Source organism: Prionailurus viverrinus, chromosome A3, assembly GCF_022837055.1.
Source record: "Prionailurus viverrinus isolate Anna chromosome A3, UM_Priviv_1.0, whole genome shotgun sequence".
Taxonomy (NCBI): Eukaryota; Metazoa; Chordata; class Mammalia; order Carnivora; family Felidae; genus Prionailurus; species Prionailurus viverrinus.
The window spans coordinates 81192958-81213111 of NC_062563.1; the positions used below are offsets into that span (position 1 = coordinate 81192958).

A 20154-nucleotide genomic window follows, 5' to 3' on the forward strand; every position below is an offset into this window, starting at 1 on the left:
ATGAGTTTGAGCCCCACGCCAGGCTCTCTGCTGTCTGTGGAGAGCCCACTTCACATCCTCTGTCTCCCTCTCTCTCTGCTTCCCATCTGCTTGCACTCTCTCTCTCTAAAATAAATAAACATTAAAAGAAAAAATTTTTAAACTAGTAATTGCACATCTAGGAATACAATTGCACAACATAATTAAAATTAACTTTTTAAATTTTTTTAAAAATGGTTTTATTTATTTTTGAGAGAGAGAGAGAAACACAGAATCTGAAGCGGGGCTCGAACCCACGAATTATGAGATCATGACCTGAGCCGAAGTCGGACGCTTAACCGACTGAGCCACTCAAGCACCCCTTGTTTAAATATCAAGTAATTTTATTCATGCAAAATGTATTTCTCATTAAGGCAAAAAAATTGAATAAGTTTATCAAATTTTTATGTATATTTAGCTCAAAGATCTATAATCTTTCTGATCACCTCATATTCTAGTAGCCATTTACTAAGTCTGTTTCAGTATTAATTTGTATTTTTATAGGATGTAAATTCCAAGAGGACAATACCATGTATTTTTTTTCATCCTTGTGTCCTAAGGATAGTACTTGGCACAGAGTAATAAATATTAATTCAAAGACAAATGAATGGACGAAGGCAACCTTTTTAAACTGTGTATTCTGATTTAGTTCAAATAAAATTTAGAGTGTGTACTTAGATTTACAGTGCTAGAGAATACCATTTTTAAATGCTGAATTTATAACTATTTTCTATTTCTAATCATTTTTTTTTCTTTACCACTGAATAATCTGGATCTGTTTTGTTTGTCCTAATACCTAAGGTATTCCCAGGTTGTAACTTTGGAAACAGCAAGAGTTAAATAGAATACCCTATTGGCTCTTATTCTTTTTTCAAGTTAATTTTCACCCAGTGAGTGATAATTGCACATATTCAGAGTTGTCCAAAATATATATGAATCATGTTAAAAGATTCTATTTATGTACCAAATGAATTCTATCTTATTTTAGTATTTTTCTATCTAACCTTGTCTTTTGTTCTGTTTCTTATTGGCTAAATTATAAGATTTTCTAAAGCCAACACTCGGGAGTTCCTTTAAAAGAACAGTTAGAAAAACAAGAGTAGAAAACAGTAGCTGTTTCTACTTTTCTTATTTTGTGCTGATTTTTAAAATTGTGGAACATGAACAAGTGCTTATTATGTTCATGATTCATGTAGATACACTTCTTAAAACCTTTAGTACATTTAGAATATTAGAAAAATAGTACGTATTATCTGTAGTATCAGAGGACATTTTTTATTGTTTCTAACATATGCGTTTAAAGTACTGTTTTACAAATACAAAATGTGGTTGCTAAAAGCCAGTGTCAATCTCTTGGGTTATTATCTTTGTTTTGTGTTTATTAACATGGTTGTTATATTAATGATATAAATTTAACAAAATGTTTTCTATTTTAAAATATGAGTAGAGCATTAACTTTCAGTTAAATACATCTGTTATAGTCCATCACAATAACATCCTCTAAATGTACTCTCGTGATTAACCAAACATCCCCTCTCTTTGTCTTTTTGAGTAACAGCATGCTTCTATGGCTCTTTAATTAAATGACCTTACCTTACATTTGTCTCGACTGGCTTCTGTTTACAGAAATTGTAAACCAATTGAATGCTCTGAGCAGCTTAGATGAAGATCAAGATGACTGCATAAAGCAAGCAAATATGCCTTCAGCTAAATCAGCCAGTTCCTCTGAAGGTCTAAGAGCTTTCTTCCTTTCTTTCTGCTTCTGATTGCCTGTATTTACTGTGACCTGCTACCTCTTGACTTCTGTCTGTACTTATTAGCTGTCAGTTTTGTCTTTGTGCTTTTCCTTGAATGTTTTCTTGGTAATTTGTAGCATACCAACAGGCAACAGAATAACTTACCATCTTTAGCAAAGCCTTATATCAGTATCATCATATTATGTGACCATATATCTTCACTTAGCTTATATATCATAAGTATACTGTTTTAAAATATTTGCCTACATTAAATCCATTTAAATGATTCATATTTAGGAGTGAAGGATATGTTTCTAAGAATCTATCTCAGTACTTTTTTGTTGGATCAAATTAGAGTCTAATGAAAGTTTCTCTCGTTCATTATCCGACATAATTTTCTTTTTTTTCTGACATAATTTTCAAATTAATATGCATATATTTGTTTTGTTTTATTTGAATATGTTGGTATGCTACAAAATACTTGAATGGCATTCTGCCATAGGTAAAATGCTACATCTTATTATTTGCAGGTATTATTAATGTGAATTATAATTTGAAATATTTTTGAATGATTGATAAAATTGTACTTAGCTATAATCATAGTGAACTAATACATATGTTTATTTTCAGAGCTTATCAACAAACTTAACTTTTTGGATGAAGCAGAAAAGGACTTGGCCACTGTGAATTTAAATCCATTTGGTGATCCTGATGTAGCAGAATTAAACCCATTTGGAGATCCTGACTCAGAAGGTAGCAAATTTTTTTCTGTACTTTTTAAAGTCTTTATAAAGTGAAGTTATTTTGAATAGTAATGTGGGAAGAGTTTCTTTTTTTCAAAGACTCAAAGTAATTTTGTTTATGATGATATTATTGTGTTCAATGCCACTTGTAGTTGATCAACAAATCTGAGTAGCTTCCATTGAATTATTTTTAAAGAAAAAAAGATACCTTCACATAAACATTTACATGGGGCTTTTTTTTTTTTTTTTTAATTCCAGTATAATTAACATGCAGTGTTAGGTTAGTTTCAGGTGTTCCATAACAGTGATCCAACAATTCTATGCATTACTCTGTGCTCATCACGATAAGCGCAATCTGAATCCCCCTTCACCTATTTCACCCTTCCTCTCCATCCACCTTCTACATGAGGCTTATTTTTAAATTCTCTATTACTTTGGTCAAGTTAGATAGTAAAGCTCTAATGTTAGAGATAACAGTATTTTACCTACCTGGCATATAGTAAAGTCTCATCAGAGTAGCCTACCAAAGTAAGGGCAAGTTGTGAGACATGCTGACCCTGGGGTTGTGGAGATGGCTTCTCTGTCAGCTCCTCTGACCTCACCCTCAGAGAGTCCAGTGAACCCCTCCACCCCACACTCCATGTCTCAGGCTGAGAATTATAGTCAGTAGTGAGAGTTGGTTGTGTATGTAAATGGCATGGAGCGAAAAGAAGCTTGCAAACCACCGCTATCATGTATACAACATACTTGCAAGGAATAAATCCAGGGAGTTTTTTTTTTTCCTAAGTCATTTTTCTTATCACGTAGTTTTGAACTCTTAAAGCCTAGATAAGAGCTGTGGAAGGAGTGAGACCTCTGTTTAATTAAACTGTTTTTCCAAAGTAAATGCAAGAATGATTAACCAGTGTGTGCATCTTTTAGACTGCTCTTACGAAATCCTCATGAGCTTTGAAGAATTTTGTTACTACCTCTCATGGTGAAAATGCAGTTTTAACTTCAGGATTCACTCCTGTTGGAGCAATCTCATTTTATAATCCGTTTCGTCTTCTCTTCTGTACTTTCTCCCTTCTTACCAGATTCTAAACTAGTAAATTTAAAATAATGAGATTTTGTTTGTAAGCTATATATATTAAGGATATATTTTAAATCTCAATGGCTATCATAAATCTTAGAAGTAATCTACTTCGGCTGCCTCTTTTCATAGATTAGGAAACTGAGGCCCCGAGGAATTCACTGATTTGAATAAGAACTTTAGGTAAATGGAAGTGGAGGTGGAGCTAAGATTCCTAATCAAGTGTCTTCTTTTGACCACACAGCTTCTCCTCAGTTGTGTGCTACATATATCTGAGTTTTAAAATATTACCACAGCATTTTGAGACACCAGTATTTGAACTTTCCACTTCAAAATCAAATAAAAACAATTTAAAAAAATACATGTAGGTCTGATTTCTGAGGTATTGAAAGGAGTAGCAGATAACACATAATTTTTGTTTAGGAGCGGTTAGCCAACCTGACTCAGAATCTTTAATCATGCCTATAGAGCTAAAAAAAAAAAAAAAAAAAAAAGAAAAGAAAAAAAGACAATGTGACAACCAGTATTTTCTTTAAATATACATCTCTCAGAGACTTTGGACTAAGTATTTTCTAATAGAAGAATACTTGTTTTTCTAGAAGTAATTTTTAAATTTTTATTGATCAAAAATTCGCATCCTCAGGTAACAAAAGCCTTTGAGGAAAAAATAATGTGTTGCTGTTGTTTAGATGGTTCTTTTATTTGCCTTTACAGCTTCAATTCTCGTCTTAGATTCATGACATTCTGTGCTTCAGTGACCCTTTTAGAAAGTTATTAAATGTATTTGTTAGCTTTTATATATAATAATCTTATTTTAAACCCTCCTTTGTTGCCATTTCTGCCATCTTCAAATCGTGCTCTGTGGTTTAAATACTTTCTTGTTTTTGGTTTTGTAAATGATGAATTTGCTTGGATCAGTTTTTGCAGTCCTCTTCCTGAAAGTAAAAATAAAAATCTTATTTCCATTGACCAGTTTTGCCTATTTCTCCAGCATTTGAGACTTGATATTTGTTAATAAAAAATTGAATAGGCAAAATCTTCCAGTCTCTCTGCCCCTACAGAGAAAAGAAAATGCCTCATTTACATTATTTTATAAAGATTCTAATGCAGTGTTAAGTTTGAGTATTATCCTAGTGTTACAAAAGTTACCGTTGCTGAGTCTTCTCTAGCATAGTCTAGATTTAAATTTAAATTTAAAATTTAAATTTTATTTAAATTCATTTCAGTATTTATTATGATTTTATGAAGTCTCTTTCACACTTTGTAATTGCTTCTTCATGGTGTATAGAATTTCAATTCAGAATTTTTTTTCCCAATATAAAGACAAAATAAGTTTTCTGGGCTAATGTCTAAAGTATGTAAGTAAAAGGAGTTTAACGTTAAAATGTAAAAGTTGTAAATATGTCAGTCATGAAATTTTTATAATAATTGGATTAAATTGTTTGAAGTGTCACATGAAATTCAGTTATTTTTCTTGAGAATTTCAGTAACCAGTTTTCTGCCTTCTAGAGTATTTTGTCAGGGTTGCACAACATAATTAAAACCAACTTTTAAACTACATTATGATTGATGGCTCTCTGAAACTTTTCTTCATTTTGGGAAAACATTTATTTTTGTGAGCAGAATCCATGACCAAATTTTGGACAGTTTTATTACAAGTTCTAGTTTTGTTTTAAAATATTAAGACATAGAAAAGAAGAAAAAGGGTTATACTAAGCACGTCATAAGTATCATTGAAGGACATGAGTGCTTTTTGTGAGTCAGAATTCTGTGAGTCAGAATTTTATTTTTAAGGGTACCTTGGTTTTCAAGATGAAATTTAAAATAATAAAACTTAGGGGCACCTGGGTGGCTCAGTTGGTTGAGCGTCCAACTCTTAATTTCAGCTCAGGTCATGATCTCATGGTTCATCAGAGCCCCGTGTGGGGCTCTGTGCTGACAGCGCAGAGCCTGCTTGGGATTCTCTCTCTGCCCCTACTGCACTTGTGTTCACATGCAATAAGAATTTAGAAGAATTTGGTGTAACATGACTATCAGTTTATCAGTATGATTTCAATGTAGTGCTTTCAACCTCCGAATTCTATGTTAGTCCTTTACATTATTAAACAGAGTATTGATTGGATCCAAGTCATATTGAAAATAATCAAACATCTCATTAAAAGCTCTAAAAATTTAAGATTGTGCAGCATACAAAAACGTACTCTTAGAAGGCTTTGAAGAAACAAATTCAGTGATGTGTGGGTATATTTTTGATATAGTCCAGAATGAATTTTCACTTCCCTAAGTGGTCTCTGCCTGTGTAACTACCAAAGACAATTTCACATTTTAACTCACTTAATGTTCTTAAAAACAGAAATTTATTTTATATCAGTTTAGGATGGCAAGCTAGTACAGTCAAGTAAAATAAACAGTAAATAGAATATTATACCTCTAAGAAGGTTAAAATTTCAAAAATTGCCATACTGTAATACTAATAATATTAGAGACTCAAAGTGCATTCCAAAGATGCCGTATTAGGGAGCAGCATTCCTGGAGAAGTAGACAAAGATCTTAGGTAACCCATCTTCTGAACTTAGCCCCTCTAAAACATATTATTGTTTTGACCTTTTCAGCATCATAAGAGATTAATTCAAGATTATTTTTGAAAACACCAAAAATATTAAAAAATATCAGGTAATATTAATTTGATTTCATTCATCTTTTGCTATTGTTTTATAGAACCAGTCACTGAAACAGCATCACCTAAAAAAACAGAAGAATCTTTTTATAATAATAGCTATAATCCCTTTAAAGAGGTACAGACTCCTCAGTATTTGAACCCATTTGATGAGCCAGAAACTTTTGTAACTATAAAGGATTCTCCTCCCCAGTCTACAAAAAGAAAAAATGTAAGACCTGTGGACATGAGCAAGTACCTCTATGCTGATAGTTCTAAAACAGAAGAAGAAGAGTTGGATGAGTAAGTACATTTTATTCTGCTATCATCATAGGTCAGTCTCTATATTAACTAAAAAGATGCTTCTATAATAAACCTTTACATGGGTAAAAAGAGTTTTTTCCTCGTGTTAATATACAGTGTGCAGGTTAGTATCTATCTCATGTCCACCTGAATTTTTATGATCTTGACCTTTATTCTCCCACCCACTTCCATGTGAATGTGTGTGCACAGTAAACTAACAATGGAGAGAAATATGTTCTTGGAATCCCTGGTTAGAATTTTAATTGTCTTTCCACAGGAACCCCATTACAAATGTCACTTAGGTGTTTTTAATCAATTACTGTAGGCATTATACTTCAATTAGGTTCTCTTGTGGGAACCAAATAATCATTTATGATAATTATTTGGTGAGGACACTTGTTCAGATTCCAAACAATAAGATCATAATTATAAAGTATGAATTATCTTTGAGTTATTCTTATCCAAATATGAATGTTATTGATTATAAGCTCATTATAAATAGAATGTTTAGGGCTCCATTTTACTCAAATCTAGGGTGAGAATGGGGGAAGGGTATGTGCACATTGTATGCTGGAGGTATATAGTTCACAACTTGTGTGGCTGCAGATTGTGGCCCTGAGTATGTTAAAAAGCAACAGTAAAACTTCTACTTCCAGCCATGATGGATTAACACAGACTGGATATAGCTTCTTGTCTTAAACAACTAAAAAACTGAATAAAATATATGAAACAATGGTTTTCAGACATTGGATACAAATAACACAGAACAGTGTGATTTCTAAGAAAACAGAAACAAAGAAGATGAGCCCTATACTTGTCTTAGTTTTATTTATGGGAGAGAATTTCCAGCTCTAGTTTAGGGAGAGAGAACCCAAAAGTCCTAGTAATCTCCATGAGTTGAGGAGACAGTTTGGACTTTGGGCATACTGAGGAGAATAGAATTGTGGACAGAGTTATCAGAGAAGAGAGAGCTACTTATACAAAGAGTTCCAGAGATCTGTAGAAGATTCCCCCTGAGTCTTTAGCTGAGCACTGATGAGAGCATACATAGAGGAAACATGGCAGAAGCATCCCTGGGGTTCACCCAGGACCAAGAATAGTTTGTTTCCAAGCAGTTCCTAACACGTGGGACATCAGGTCGAGTCCTCAGAAAGGTGTCTTACTAATGTAGTGAGATTAGCCTAGACAAAAGGCTGTTCTGGGCTTGCCTAACAAAGCTTAAAAGCAAGGCTCAAAGCAATCAAAATGATTCCAAGTAACTTAATTGCATGCCACACAAATATACCAAAGATACCAAAGGGAATACCAAAAAATCCAGCACCCAAAATATAAAATTCACTATGTCTGACAACCAATGAAAAATCTATCAGGCATGTACAGAAGCAGGAAAATCTGACCCATAATGAGGAGGAAACTCAAGTCATTAGATATGGATGTAGCAATGGCACAGATGATGAAATTAATAGAATAGTAATTATATGTTTACTTGTAGTGAGGCTGTATGTGTCTTTGTTTTCCTTAGAAATATGTGAATTTTAGTGTATTAAGATTATTTAGATCTTGGGAAAAATAGTTATTTCTTTAAAAATACAGGTAAGTATGAAAATCTTTCAGAATAATGGGGATATAATAGATTGTGAGGGAAATAATAAAAAGGCTCCTTCAATGTTTGAAAGTTGGGAGCAGTTGCTTCGTGTGAAGGAAGAAATGTCATTTTTTCCTGTGCATTGGTCAGCTCCTATTTTGAGCAGTATTTTACTTCTAGGTTCTGCCAACTGTACAAGGGACATTGGTAATTCAGAGCATTAAAAGAATAGAGCAACAGAGTCATCAAAAAAGTCCAGAAACCACATCAAATGAGCAGTGATTAAGGTCATACAGACTGTTTGACTTAGAAGAAAGATTATTTAAGAGAATTATAATAACCAAATTCAAATATTTGAAAGACTTGTTTGAAAGAATGAGGTAGTTGACCTGTTTTCTATTGCTCTAGAACTGTATTTCTCAACTTTTTCCCATTTTACATCACATGGCCTATGACTCTCACATGTGCTACATGCTTCCATGGGCCTGGTTAGATTTTGATAAAACCTAAAATGTTCCGGTTTGCCTTAAATACATAGAAATATATCATAGTAATCATCTGATTCCAAACCGAGGTTTAGCTCTCAATACTAATTAATAACTGTACAGGGGTTGGAAAAATTGGCTCAACTCTAGCTAAAGTTATTATATTTGCTTTCTTTGAAATAGCTAATGTGTGATGAAAATAAAATTTCTCATGGGTGATGTAGGTGCTGAGTAATAGCCACACACCTACAGTATTTGAATGTAAATATAAACTTTAAGTACAAGCATTCAGTCATTCCAAGAGGCATGAGTATTACAACACACACACACACACACACACACACACACACACACACACACACCCTGCTCTTTCCTATTAACAAGTTAAAGAGACATTTAATGTTTGTTTAAACGTTTAAAATGCCTTAATGAAAACTAAAATCAGAATCATTGGGTGTTTCCTTTTGACCATTTTTTTTTCCACGTGAAAGTCACAGTCTTTACAAGTTTCCCATGAATAAAGAACATTCTAAATTGCTCAATCATCTGAGATTACCAGAGGGTGCCTATAAACACTTCAGCTTTTTTTTTTAATAGGAATATATACACAGATTCTAAAGATTGCTCATCAGCTAATGTGAGAGTCCAGGAAGAACTCTGTTCTTTTTTCTTATCTTTTTTCTCTAAAAGTTTGTAAGTCTAACCACATTAGAAATCTTCCAAAATTTGTTCTTACTTCAGTAATAAACTTATGACCTTTCATCAAGTGAAAAGCCTGTATTACTCATCTTCCATTATCAAACTCTTCCTGCATCCTCTGACATAAACCTATCACAAATAGTGCTGAGTTCTTTGATGTGTAAAACAACCTTCAGAACCTCAGCATATCCATCAGCACCAAGAGCAAGTAAACACCCTTCAGTGCTAGTAGCACATGTCCTTTCCACTTAGCAATCACATGGGCTTCTCAGTTTTCTCTTGTTTGGAAGTCAGTTCAGCCATTCTGGTTAATGTAGCAAAATTGAAAACCAAAAATCAAACAATATTTTTTTCCAAAACATTTATGAAATGTTTTGGGGTCTAGCATAAAATCATTTCTGGTATGGTTGTATGTCTGGTTCTGAAGGAAAGTTGTCATTAAATTTTATTCAGAGATAATTGTGGATTGTTTTTCCAAAGAAACATAAATTTTCAAAGTGAAAGGAAGACTATATATTTCACTGTACTCTTGTTTCATATTTTATTCTTTTTTAGTATGTTTATTAATCATGTTTCTAATCAATTTATAGTTTTTCTTTCTGTAATTCTTTTTAACTAATTTATTGCTCGGGTATATAATACAAGCATAAAAATAATTTTTCTTTATCCAAAGTGATGTAGAAAGCACTGAAATAAGAATTATGCTAATTCCTTAAATAGTATTTCTTTACAAAAAATATTAAATATTTTTAAAAATGCATTGATCAATAATTCTATATAACTCTTGTTTTTATAGAGAAGGAAGCAGTGTTGACAATCATATATATAATAGATATTATTCCTAATCACTTTTTTAAATAGTACTTTTTTTTTTTTTTCAAAGTTTATTTATTTTTGGGACAGAGAGAGACAGAGCATGAACGGGGGAGGGGCAGAGAGAGGGGGAGACACAGAATCGGAAACAGGCTCCAGGCTCTGAGCCATCAGCCCAGAGCCCGACGCGGGGCTCGAACTCACGGACCGCGAGATCGTGACCTGGCTGAAGTCGGACGCTTAACCGACTGCGCCACCCAGGCGCCCCTAAATAGTACTTTTTAATTGAGATATACTTCACATAACATAAAATTCCTTATTTAAAGTGTACATTCAGTGGTTCTTAACTAATTCACTGTGCTGTGCAGCCATAACCACAATCTAATTCTACAACATTTCATCACCCCCAAAAGAAATACTTTACCTATTAATAGTTAGTTTCAATTCCTCCCTTCCCCCACCTCCTGAAAACCATTAATCTACTTTTTGTCTATATGGATTTGACTGTTCTGAACACTTCATATAAAGATAATCGTATCCTGTTCTTAAAGAGTAGGAAATTCAGTTTTATTTAGAAATGTCTGATCCATAGGAAGGATCATTCAGAACCCTTAGAAGTAGAAGCTTCTTGTCTTACTTTGATTTATACCTAAAGAGTACTAAATTAGGTACCCATTAGGTGCCTAGCACACTGTTTTCTCACAGGCAAATAATAGATGTGCAGAGATACTTATTCCTTTAGTCCGTCTTGCAGTGAGGTGTGGTCCAGGGCAGCTGGAGACCCTGGTACTTCTGTTTTCCAGCAGCTTCCTATATTTTTACCCTAGAATGACATAAAAATTTCATTCTTACTGCATGTGCCATGTAAAACAGAGTGAGAAATGTAGCTCTAATTGTTTCAAGAAAATTTCCATTTGATTAGTTTCTAGTTAATGATGAATCTTACCATCCAGCTTTGGAAATCAGATGATTATGAGCTTTTTTTCTACTTGCATTTACCTTCTTTTGACAAAGGATACTAATATTCAAGTGGGAGGGAGACCTAAGTGGCTTGAAACAGGCAGAGACAGGAAGAAAAAGGACAATATCTAGTTATATTTGTATACATACTAGATAAGTTTTATAAAAGTTTCATGAGTACTGTAAATTAAGTTATATAAAGTGTACTGAGGAACTACCTGTTTTAAGGGATTCTGTCGTTTTTTTCTTTTAAGCACAAATTCTTTTTTAATAAAAATATCCTCTAACACATGTTTTTCTTGAAAGTAGCCATATTTACATAACAAATTAATAATAATGATCATTGTAGTAGCTGCCATATTTCAAAGTACTATGCAAGTTTATTATAGAGAAACCTAACCAAGAAAAAATTTTTAAATATCATCCAAGTAATTCATATAACTGAATTAATTCAGTTTGATTGACATGGGTCTGTTCAGTCCTGAACACTTAACATTAATTGGCAGGTAGTAAGTTTGGGTAGAAAAAGTTTTTTCCCTTTTTTAAGTTTTGGGGTTAAAAAAATTATGTTTTCAACTTATTTCTTTATATTTATCTCCCTTCAAACTACTTTTAGAGTTTGAAAACAGCTGTATGAAGCTCTCAAAATTATCAGGAGAAATAAAATTGTTGTAAGTGTGAAACACTTAAAATAGTACCTAGCACAGCATAAACACTTTATTAATCTTAGTTAATAATGTTATTGATAAGCCCTCCATTCTAGGCTGGATATGATACCTTTTATACCTCTTTTCAGAGAGAATGTTCAGCTTTTTCTGAACACCTAGTTATTTTAACATTGTTCCTTGCTTTGATTTCCCCCAAGTTCTTCTGCAGGTTGTAAGCATGGGATGTAAATACATCAAGCATATCTTGGTCACTAGGCAAGAATATTTTGTTTTGAAAAGCAAATTTTCAATTATATATATCTATTTACTGTTCTTTTTCTCTTGAATGCACAGACATAAAAATAGGAGAGAACACAAGAAATAGGTTTCTATATAAATGCCATCCCCACTCAGTTAAAAGTAACTACCCTGACCAGAGTTGAGAGACATTCTGTGGCTATACCCTAGCTCAATAGAAAGGAATCTCATGACACTAATTGTTGCCATGAGTACAGAGTGAGAATGACATCACAAGTATGATATGTTTCCCATCTCTGATCCATATATACTTGGTACCCAGTCTCATGTGATTTGACTTTCTATATATAAATTCCTAAGCAGAGGTGTACATAATTGGTAATTGGTTCTGAGTGAGTCTTGTACTATTGTAGTTAAAAGAACATGCATAATTGAAACAGAGGACTGTTACCAGTACAGGCCTTATATATGACCAGGTTGAATGATCTATAATCACTAAATTTGGGTCAGCTGAACCTTAGCCTTATAGACTCAGAAATTTTATTCTTTACACACAGGGTTCCAGAGAACCAGCTGGTGTGGGGGGCGGGGGTGGGGGGGTGGGGTGGAGAATGCAACAAACTAATAAATAAGAACCAGGATAACAGTTTATTTTTGTGTAATAGGAAGAATAATCATCATCTATACCAGATACTTGTGTTTATGGGTAACTAATGAGAAAAAAACTCATCTACTCGTAGAGGGAGTTAACCAGGAAGATTTTTTGCTTGGGCCTGGATTAGGTAGAGGAAAAAAGTCTTCCCCAAGAAGTTATAAGCACACAGGCCCACCGTGATATGGATTTGACATTCTATTGGCAGGATGGTCTGGGATCCTCCAAGCCAAGAAAAGAACACACAAAATGACCCCTGAAGCACTTGGCAAATGCAAACATAAAACGCTCCGAAGAGAGGCATTTCTGGCTCAGAATGTGCACGGTTTCCTCAGATTAAGCCCTGAACTTGAAATCTAGAATTACAAAACATACAAGGAAAGAATTTACTAAGAGAAAGCATCAGGAGACAAAAGAAACACTAGGATTATACACGCAAAAACTTCAAATAATAGATTTATCAGGTAGAGACTTTAAAGTAAATGTTTAAATGATTAATGACTCAAATCTCTATACCTGAGGTATTTTACACATGGTTGTATGAAGAAAAATGCTTATCAAAATTTAAAATTTATGGATAATTCATGGAGAATTCTCCATAAACTAGATATCTGGTTTAATGTCTAACATTAAATTAGACACAAATGAAGAGAGAAAAAGCTAATTAGATCATAGATGGGAGGAAATTATTCAGATTATAGCACAGAAGGAACAAAAATTTGTAAAAATGTGAAGGAGAGAGATTAATTCAGCATACATCTAATAACATTTTCTAAAGAAGAGAATAGAGAGGCTATCAAAGAGATAATGGCTAATAATTTTTTAGAACTAATGAAACATAGGGGTGCCTGGGTAGCTCAGTCAGTTGAGCATCCAACTCTTTGTTTCCACTCAATTCATGGTCTCACAGTTCATGAGATCAAGCCCTGCGTGGGGCTCCCTGCTGATAGCATGGAGCCTACTTGGGATTCTCTCTCCCCCCTCACTGCCCCTCTCCCACTCATGCATGCACTGTCTTCTCTTTCTCTCTCAAAATATATAAACTTAAAAAAGAAAAAAACTAATGAAACATAAATCTTCACACTCAGGAAATATAAGGAACCTGAAACAGGATAAATGAAAAGAAATCTACACCTTGACATATCATAGTAAAATTGCTTGAAACCAGAGGAGAAGATCTTAACGGCAACCAAAGATAAAAGATGACTTAAAAAAGAGCAATAATAGGCTGACACTGGGCTATTATCATTTAAGTGTGACATAAAAACATTTTCAGTGCGTGGGAGAATTTACTATTAAAAGAACCTTGCTGAAAGGACTTATAAAAGATGTTCTCTAATGAGAAGGAATGAAATGCAGGGGAAAAAAATGATATGGGGAGCATAAAAAAGAAAATCAATATTTCCTCATCTTATTTCCTTTTTGGTTGTGAAGAGTGTATAGGATTTACTATTACTATAAACATTTTTCTAAGGATTTATATACAATTGAGCTAAGTGTGACCTTGTATGAAAAAAATTTTTAAATACTTTTTAAAAGGGAAAAATTTTATTAATGATTAAAAAAATAACAATAGTGATTATTTCCAAATTGTAGGTTCTCACTAGTTTGAGTGACTCCTTGTCATTTTCAGTATTTTTTAGTTTTATAAATGAACATTTTATTAATTTAGTTGGAATAAAATATTTTTAGATTAACATTTAACAATAATTCTTCTTTCATTTAGATCTAATCCTTTTTATGAACCTAAACCAGCTCTTCCTCCAAATAATTTGGTAAATCCAATTCAAGAACTGGAAACTGAAAGGAGAGTGAAAAGAAAAGCCCCAGCCCCACCAGCCCTCTCACCAAAGATAGGAGGAGTAAATGAAAACACAGTTATTTCTGCAGGAAGAGATCTCTCCACTTCTCCTAAGGTAGGAGTTTATTCTTAGTAAAACATATATTATGTTTAATCTTTTTCCCCCCATGCAGTTTAATTCAAATTAAGAAAAGTCATTGTTTGCTATTTTTGATGATATTTTAAAAGTACAAACCAAGTAAATCTGTTATACTGTAACACTGTGTATATGTTTGGGAGCCTGTAAGTTTACAGAACAGTATAATTGGATAGTTTGGATTAAGATTTTTTTAAATGCTGTTTTGAAATCAGAGGAAGAAAGACATTCTAATTATAGGAATGGTGCTTTAAAGAAAGAATACTCTAAAGCAGCTAAGTGTGAGGAATAGTTTGTATTGATACAGAAGAAGGAGTAGAAATCATCCTTTGAAAAATATACTGGAAAGATTAAGGCCCAGTGCAAAGAAATGCCTTTTTTTTTTTTAAGTTTATTTATTTTGAGACAGAGAGAGAGAGGGAGGGAAGGAGGGAGGGAGGGAGGGAGAGAGAGAGAAAGTGTGCACGAAAGTAGGGGAGGGATAGAGAGAGAAGGAGAGAGAATCCCAAGCCAAATCCTCGCATTGACAGTGTAGAACCTGATGTGGGTCTCCAACTCATGAAGCACAAGATCATGACCTGAGCTGAAATCAAAAGTCAGATGCTTAACCGACAGAGCCACCAAGGCTCCTGAGACATGCTTTATTGAAGAATTTCAATATTGCCATTTTGATTTATGTCAAGTTAAAATTTTGGCCTTACTGTCACTATCTTTAGAAGTTTTAATGCATAATTATTACATGGAAAGATAAAAACACGTTTTTGGAGCAAGTCTAGAGTTTTTAAATGATTTGAATTCAAATAGTGTGATATCTTGTATGTCTAAGGTAGAAATGCTGGATTTAGCAAGTTTTTTTAGGTAAGTAATTTTTGCCCATCATCAACTAATGGGTAATTTGTTATTGTTATTATGTACATAATTTAATTCTCACAGGTAGGTAAGAGAAAAATAAGATGAACTTCAACTTAGTGGGGTAAAGTAAAGGTCACAGGTCCCCCAGCCATTAGAAACAGGATTGGAACTGTCACTTTCGTTAGTTGTGTGATATCTGGGCCATACTCCACCTCAGGTGCCTACTGCTGTTTTTCTCAAGCACACTAAAGTTCAGTAGTTTCTCTTGGATATTTCAGTTAATTTTTTGTTTTTGTGTTAAATGGTAGAGTCCTGAAATAGTTTGCCTGTATTTTCATTGTTTTAGTGAGACAGTAAGTTCACTGAGGTTTTCACTCTGGTATCCTAAAAGTCTATCTCCAGGTGTTTGTTTTTATATCAGGTATTTTTTAGCCTTGTAACTTTAGAGGGAGAAACTCAGACTAGATTTCCATCTTCTAATTGGCTATGGAAGGTGGGAGTGGGGGCGCAACACTATCAACAAAAGCAGCAAATGGTAGAAATTAAAGCAAAGGAGATGGCCAATTCCTGTGCCCATGATACAAAAAAAAAAAAAAAAAAGACAGTAATTGGGGCACTAGTAAGAATCAAGAAGCTTTATAGGTCTTTTAACCATTCTAACTGTCAAGAATACCTAAACCTATCCCTTGTCTCCCCAAATCTCTACTCCACTGCCTACTCCCTGCCCCATTCTCTTCTATAGTTCGTCAGGAGTTTGAAGCTAATTAAAATATTCTAATCTCTTTGTAGGGGAATGAAAAGGAACTTAACAGTGCCTCTTGGATGCATTTATCCATAAAACAACTTGAAAAATATGTATCATTATCTCCTTTGTATATATAAGAAACTGGACCTTAGTTAAGTAACTTGCCCAAAATGATAAAACTAGTAGTGACAGTGCCTGGATTAAAATTCAGGTCCTTTGAATCTAAAACCCATACTTTGCCCATGGTGCCATTCTACCTCTAGAGAGCTACCTCTGGTTCCCCAGTTCCAAGTTGGAACTCTAAATACATTGCTCCATAGAAACATTGCTACACCTGGTGATTAAGTTCTGTTGTAGTGATGTATAACATAGCTATTTTTTATATTATTATGAAGATAGTATTCCATTGAAGATCTGTCATGGAATAAAGGATATTTATAGGAAAGGCATCATGCTTCTTTTAGAAAGTGCCTCATTAAGCTCAGACACAGACAATAGAAATGCAATTAGTCATATTATCCACAATAGCACATTCTGCTGATCTGGGAGTTAGTTCATGTTTCTCAGTTATGTGAAATACAACTGTGAAAAATTAATTTTAAAAAAGATAGCTGATATTAAATTTTAAAAAAGAAAAGAAAGTATATAATGATGTATAATATGATACCTATTGTATGTATAAAGTTTTATTTAAAAAGCCTTATTCACACATACATTCAGAACACACATAGACATACACACTCATGTACACTGTGGAAGGAATAGTAAGTAATTTAATAGTGGGTACCTTTGAGGAGAAGGATATGCAAGACTGGGGAAGGCATTTCTTTTTCTTTACCTGTCTGTATTGTTTGAATTTTGAACCTTACATATGTTTTACTTCCATTTTTGTTTGTTATACTAATCAAAGTTACTGAGTAATGAGATCGTGGATATTTTTGTTGCCTTCTGTACAAGGTACAAGATGTACAAGGTACAAACTAAGAAAGTTTATCCTTCAGAATAGAGAAAATCACTCTTAGTTTTGACAAGTGGTATTAAACTATTTGATGGTGACCTGGGGTTTCATCAGTTAACTCAGTGTTCTACACTGAAGACCAGGTATAGAGGCCTAGCAGCAGAACGCTGGCTCCCCTATTCTGTTTCCACATCAGAAATCCATATTCTTTCATTTTATATGTTGGAATTCGTGTAAGATTTCATTAAAAAAAGAAAATGGACCATTGCCAAACCCCCCAAAATTGGAAACTACAAACTCTCCAATTATGTATGAGATAAGGAAGATTAGAATCAGTGGCATACTGACTGATAAAAAATGATAAATGGCAGCTGAGAAAACACAGTAGTATGGGGCTTTTTCATCATAGGAGTAGATAATATGTGTGTATGTATCTACTAGTAGATATGTATGTATAGATATATATCTTCTGGTAGTTCCTGAAGACTGTGCTGTATTAAAGCTGAGTAAAATAATGGACCGTTTTGGCAACTTTCAGTCAACATGATCAAGTCTTACTGTGTATTATATACAATATTCTGTAGAGGGAAGTAAGAAATTATGTTTTACATCAAAACATTTCCATTAAAATTATTGAAGAGTTTTAATGCTTTTAAGTTATGCTCCTTGCCAATTACTTTCCATACTTATAAATTGAAAGGAGATAATAGTTAAATTAAGCTTTTGGGAAAAGCCAAGTTCAAATTTTAGCCAAATAATAAAAGGATATTACACCACAATTTTGTGTAACAAAATGCCAGACTGTACTTAGTGGCAACTGACTGCAGACACTGAAGAGCATTCAGTGTCATAAAATGACAAGGGCTCAGCCAGATGATTAATTTCCCCACCTGGCACCTGAAACTACTTATTTTTCAGAAAATTTATGAAAAAGAACTAAGATCAGAATTTAAACAAACAAAGTGATAATAAGCATGTACTTATATTACAAATAAAATTCAAACTACCCTGAAGGCAGCTAAGGACCCTTCAGTGTCATAAATGTGTATAAACTCCACACTTCAGACCATTGATTTCTGTATTTATAAAATAATAAAATGTAACACTTTTAAAGACAACTTAGGAAAGAAGGCCAATGTGTAGAGAAGTTAAATATATGACCGTTCAGTAAAATAAAATGATAAGTTAGGCTCAATGGTGCCTGACCATCATTTACTGTGAATGTAAGTTGATAAATATATAACTCTGAACTCCTAGATATAATTCATGGAACATAGTAAAAAGTGCAATTAAATTATGAGAGTGAGTTTAGGAACATAAACAACATGGTTGCTAGACACATCTGCTAAAGTACATTATTAAACAGTATATACCCAATTCCATAGAAATCAGAATATATGAACAGCCAACTATCAATGAATGACAATAAGGAATTAAAATAAACTTACATTTTTATAATAGCATAGAGAAAGCTCCACTGCACACTTGATGATGAAATGAGCTTGGTCAAGTGGAGAAGCGCTCCCTCAAAGATCCTGACTGATGAAGCTCCAGTGATTGACAGTGATACTACTATCCACTTATTCCATCTCTAAAAGTGAAAATCCTATCCATATCTCAAGCCCAGTTAAATAACTCAGGCCTCCACTTATATTGTTACCTTTTTTTTAACAAGTTCTGGCAAAGTCCTAAGGTTTACACTTGGATGTTTTTGAACTTGAGTACAGATTGCAGTAACTATGGGAAGCCCAGGGTTAAACTAAAGTCAAAATTACACACAGCAGTTCCCTTGATTGGGACAAGCAGCAAATTCAGACCACAACGCCAACACCCTTTTCAGCTTTTGCACATAAAGATCTCCTAGAAAGTTCTTTATCCCCATTTCTATTCTGCAAAACTGCAGAATGTTGTCTACAAGCCATTCATTCTGAAAAACAGTAAGTCCACAATCAGACTATTAATTTCCTCATATGTACATTGAAAATGTCTCAAACTTTCCAAGAAAAATAATAAAAAGGATCAGAATGTAATTGAATGCAATGATGAATACACAGTTGTTTTGTAAAATAAAATGCCAAACTACATTCAGTGACAATGGGGTGCAGGCAGTGGTTAAGTTATGTATAAAATTTTTACTTGCTGGAATACCTTACCAGAATAGGTTGTTCCTCAATAATACTGACTAAACGGGGCACTCCTGTATGCATCACTTGTTTTATTGGTTAGTACTGTTGGTTATAAGTAATAGAAACAAGCCATTTGGTTGAACTTTTTTAACTTAAGCAAAAGGACAACTTGTCATAAAGACCCAAGGAGATTTTGCAGAACCCTAGGCAGAGGATACAACTGGGCCTCAGCAATCAGCCTTAATTTTATCTGCTTCTCTCACTGGGATATCTTCAGTTTCCCGTTACCTTTTTACTGATAATTTATCTTGTTATCTCCCTGCAAAATAGTTTATGTTCTAGAATTTCCTGTCTCCCCGTGCAAAGCTACCTACTTCTTTCACTCTGGCTGATTTTTGCTAAAGGTTAAGAACAAATTACACTGAAGGGCACTCGGGTGACTCAGTTAAGCATCCAGTTCTTGGTTTGAGGCTCAGGTCACGATCTCACTGTTCAGCAAGTTTGAGCCCCATTTTGGGCTCTGGGCTGATAGCATAGAGCCTCCTTGGGATTCTTTCTCTCTCCCTCTCTCTCTGCCCCTCCCCACTAGAGCTGTCTCTGTCTCTCTCAAAATAAATAAATAAACTTAAAAAAAAAACACAAATTACACTGTATCAACTACTTTTTCTTAATATGTATGTGGAACCTCCCAGAATTATTATTTTTTAAGATCTTATTAATCAAATGAGTCTCTGGTTAATGGAATTTCAGTTGGAATTAGGATTATCTGTGGGCAGTAGAAGGCCTCAAATGCATTTTGTTTTTTTCTTTTAAGATTGTATTTTTTTAAATTTATTTATTTTGAAAGAGAGAGAAAGAGCAAGAGCATGCACATGTGCATGCATTGGGGAGGGGCAAAGAGAGAGAGGG

At 33.8% G+C, this 20154-nt stretch overlaps 1 protein-coding gene across 11 annotated transcripts in view; it reads left to right on the plus strand.

The window, feature by feature from the left end:
• EHBP1 (EH domain binding protein 1) overlaps positions 1-20154 on the plus strand; it is a 372579-nt gene that overhangs the window by 187815 nt on the left and 164610 nt on the right. For 8 of the 11 annotated variants that reach the window (XM_047852777.1, XM_047852775.1, XM_047852780.1 and 5 more), the window contains 4 exons: positions 1645-1749; positions 2385-2507; positions 6288-6528; positions 14354-14543. In XM_047852777.1, coding sequence (XP_047708733.1) covers positions 1645-1749; positions 2385-2507; positions 6288-6528; positions 14354-14543 — 659 coding nt within the window. The remainder of the gene's footprint in view (positions 1-1644; positions 1750-2384; positions 2508-6287; positions 6529-14353; positions 14544-20154) is intronic. The other 3 variants (XM_047852781.1, XM_047852783.1, XM_047852785.1) reach the window with 1 other exon arrangement.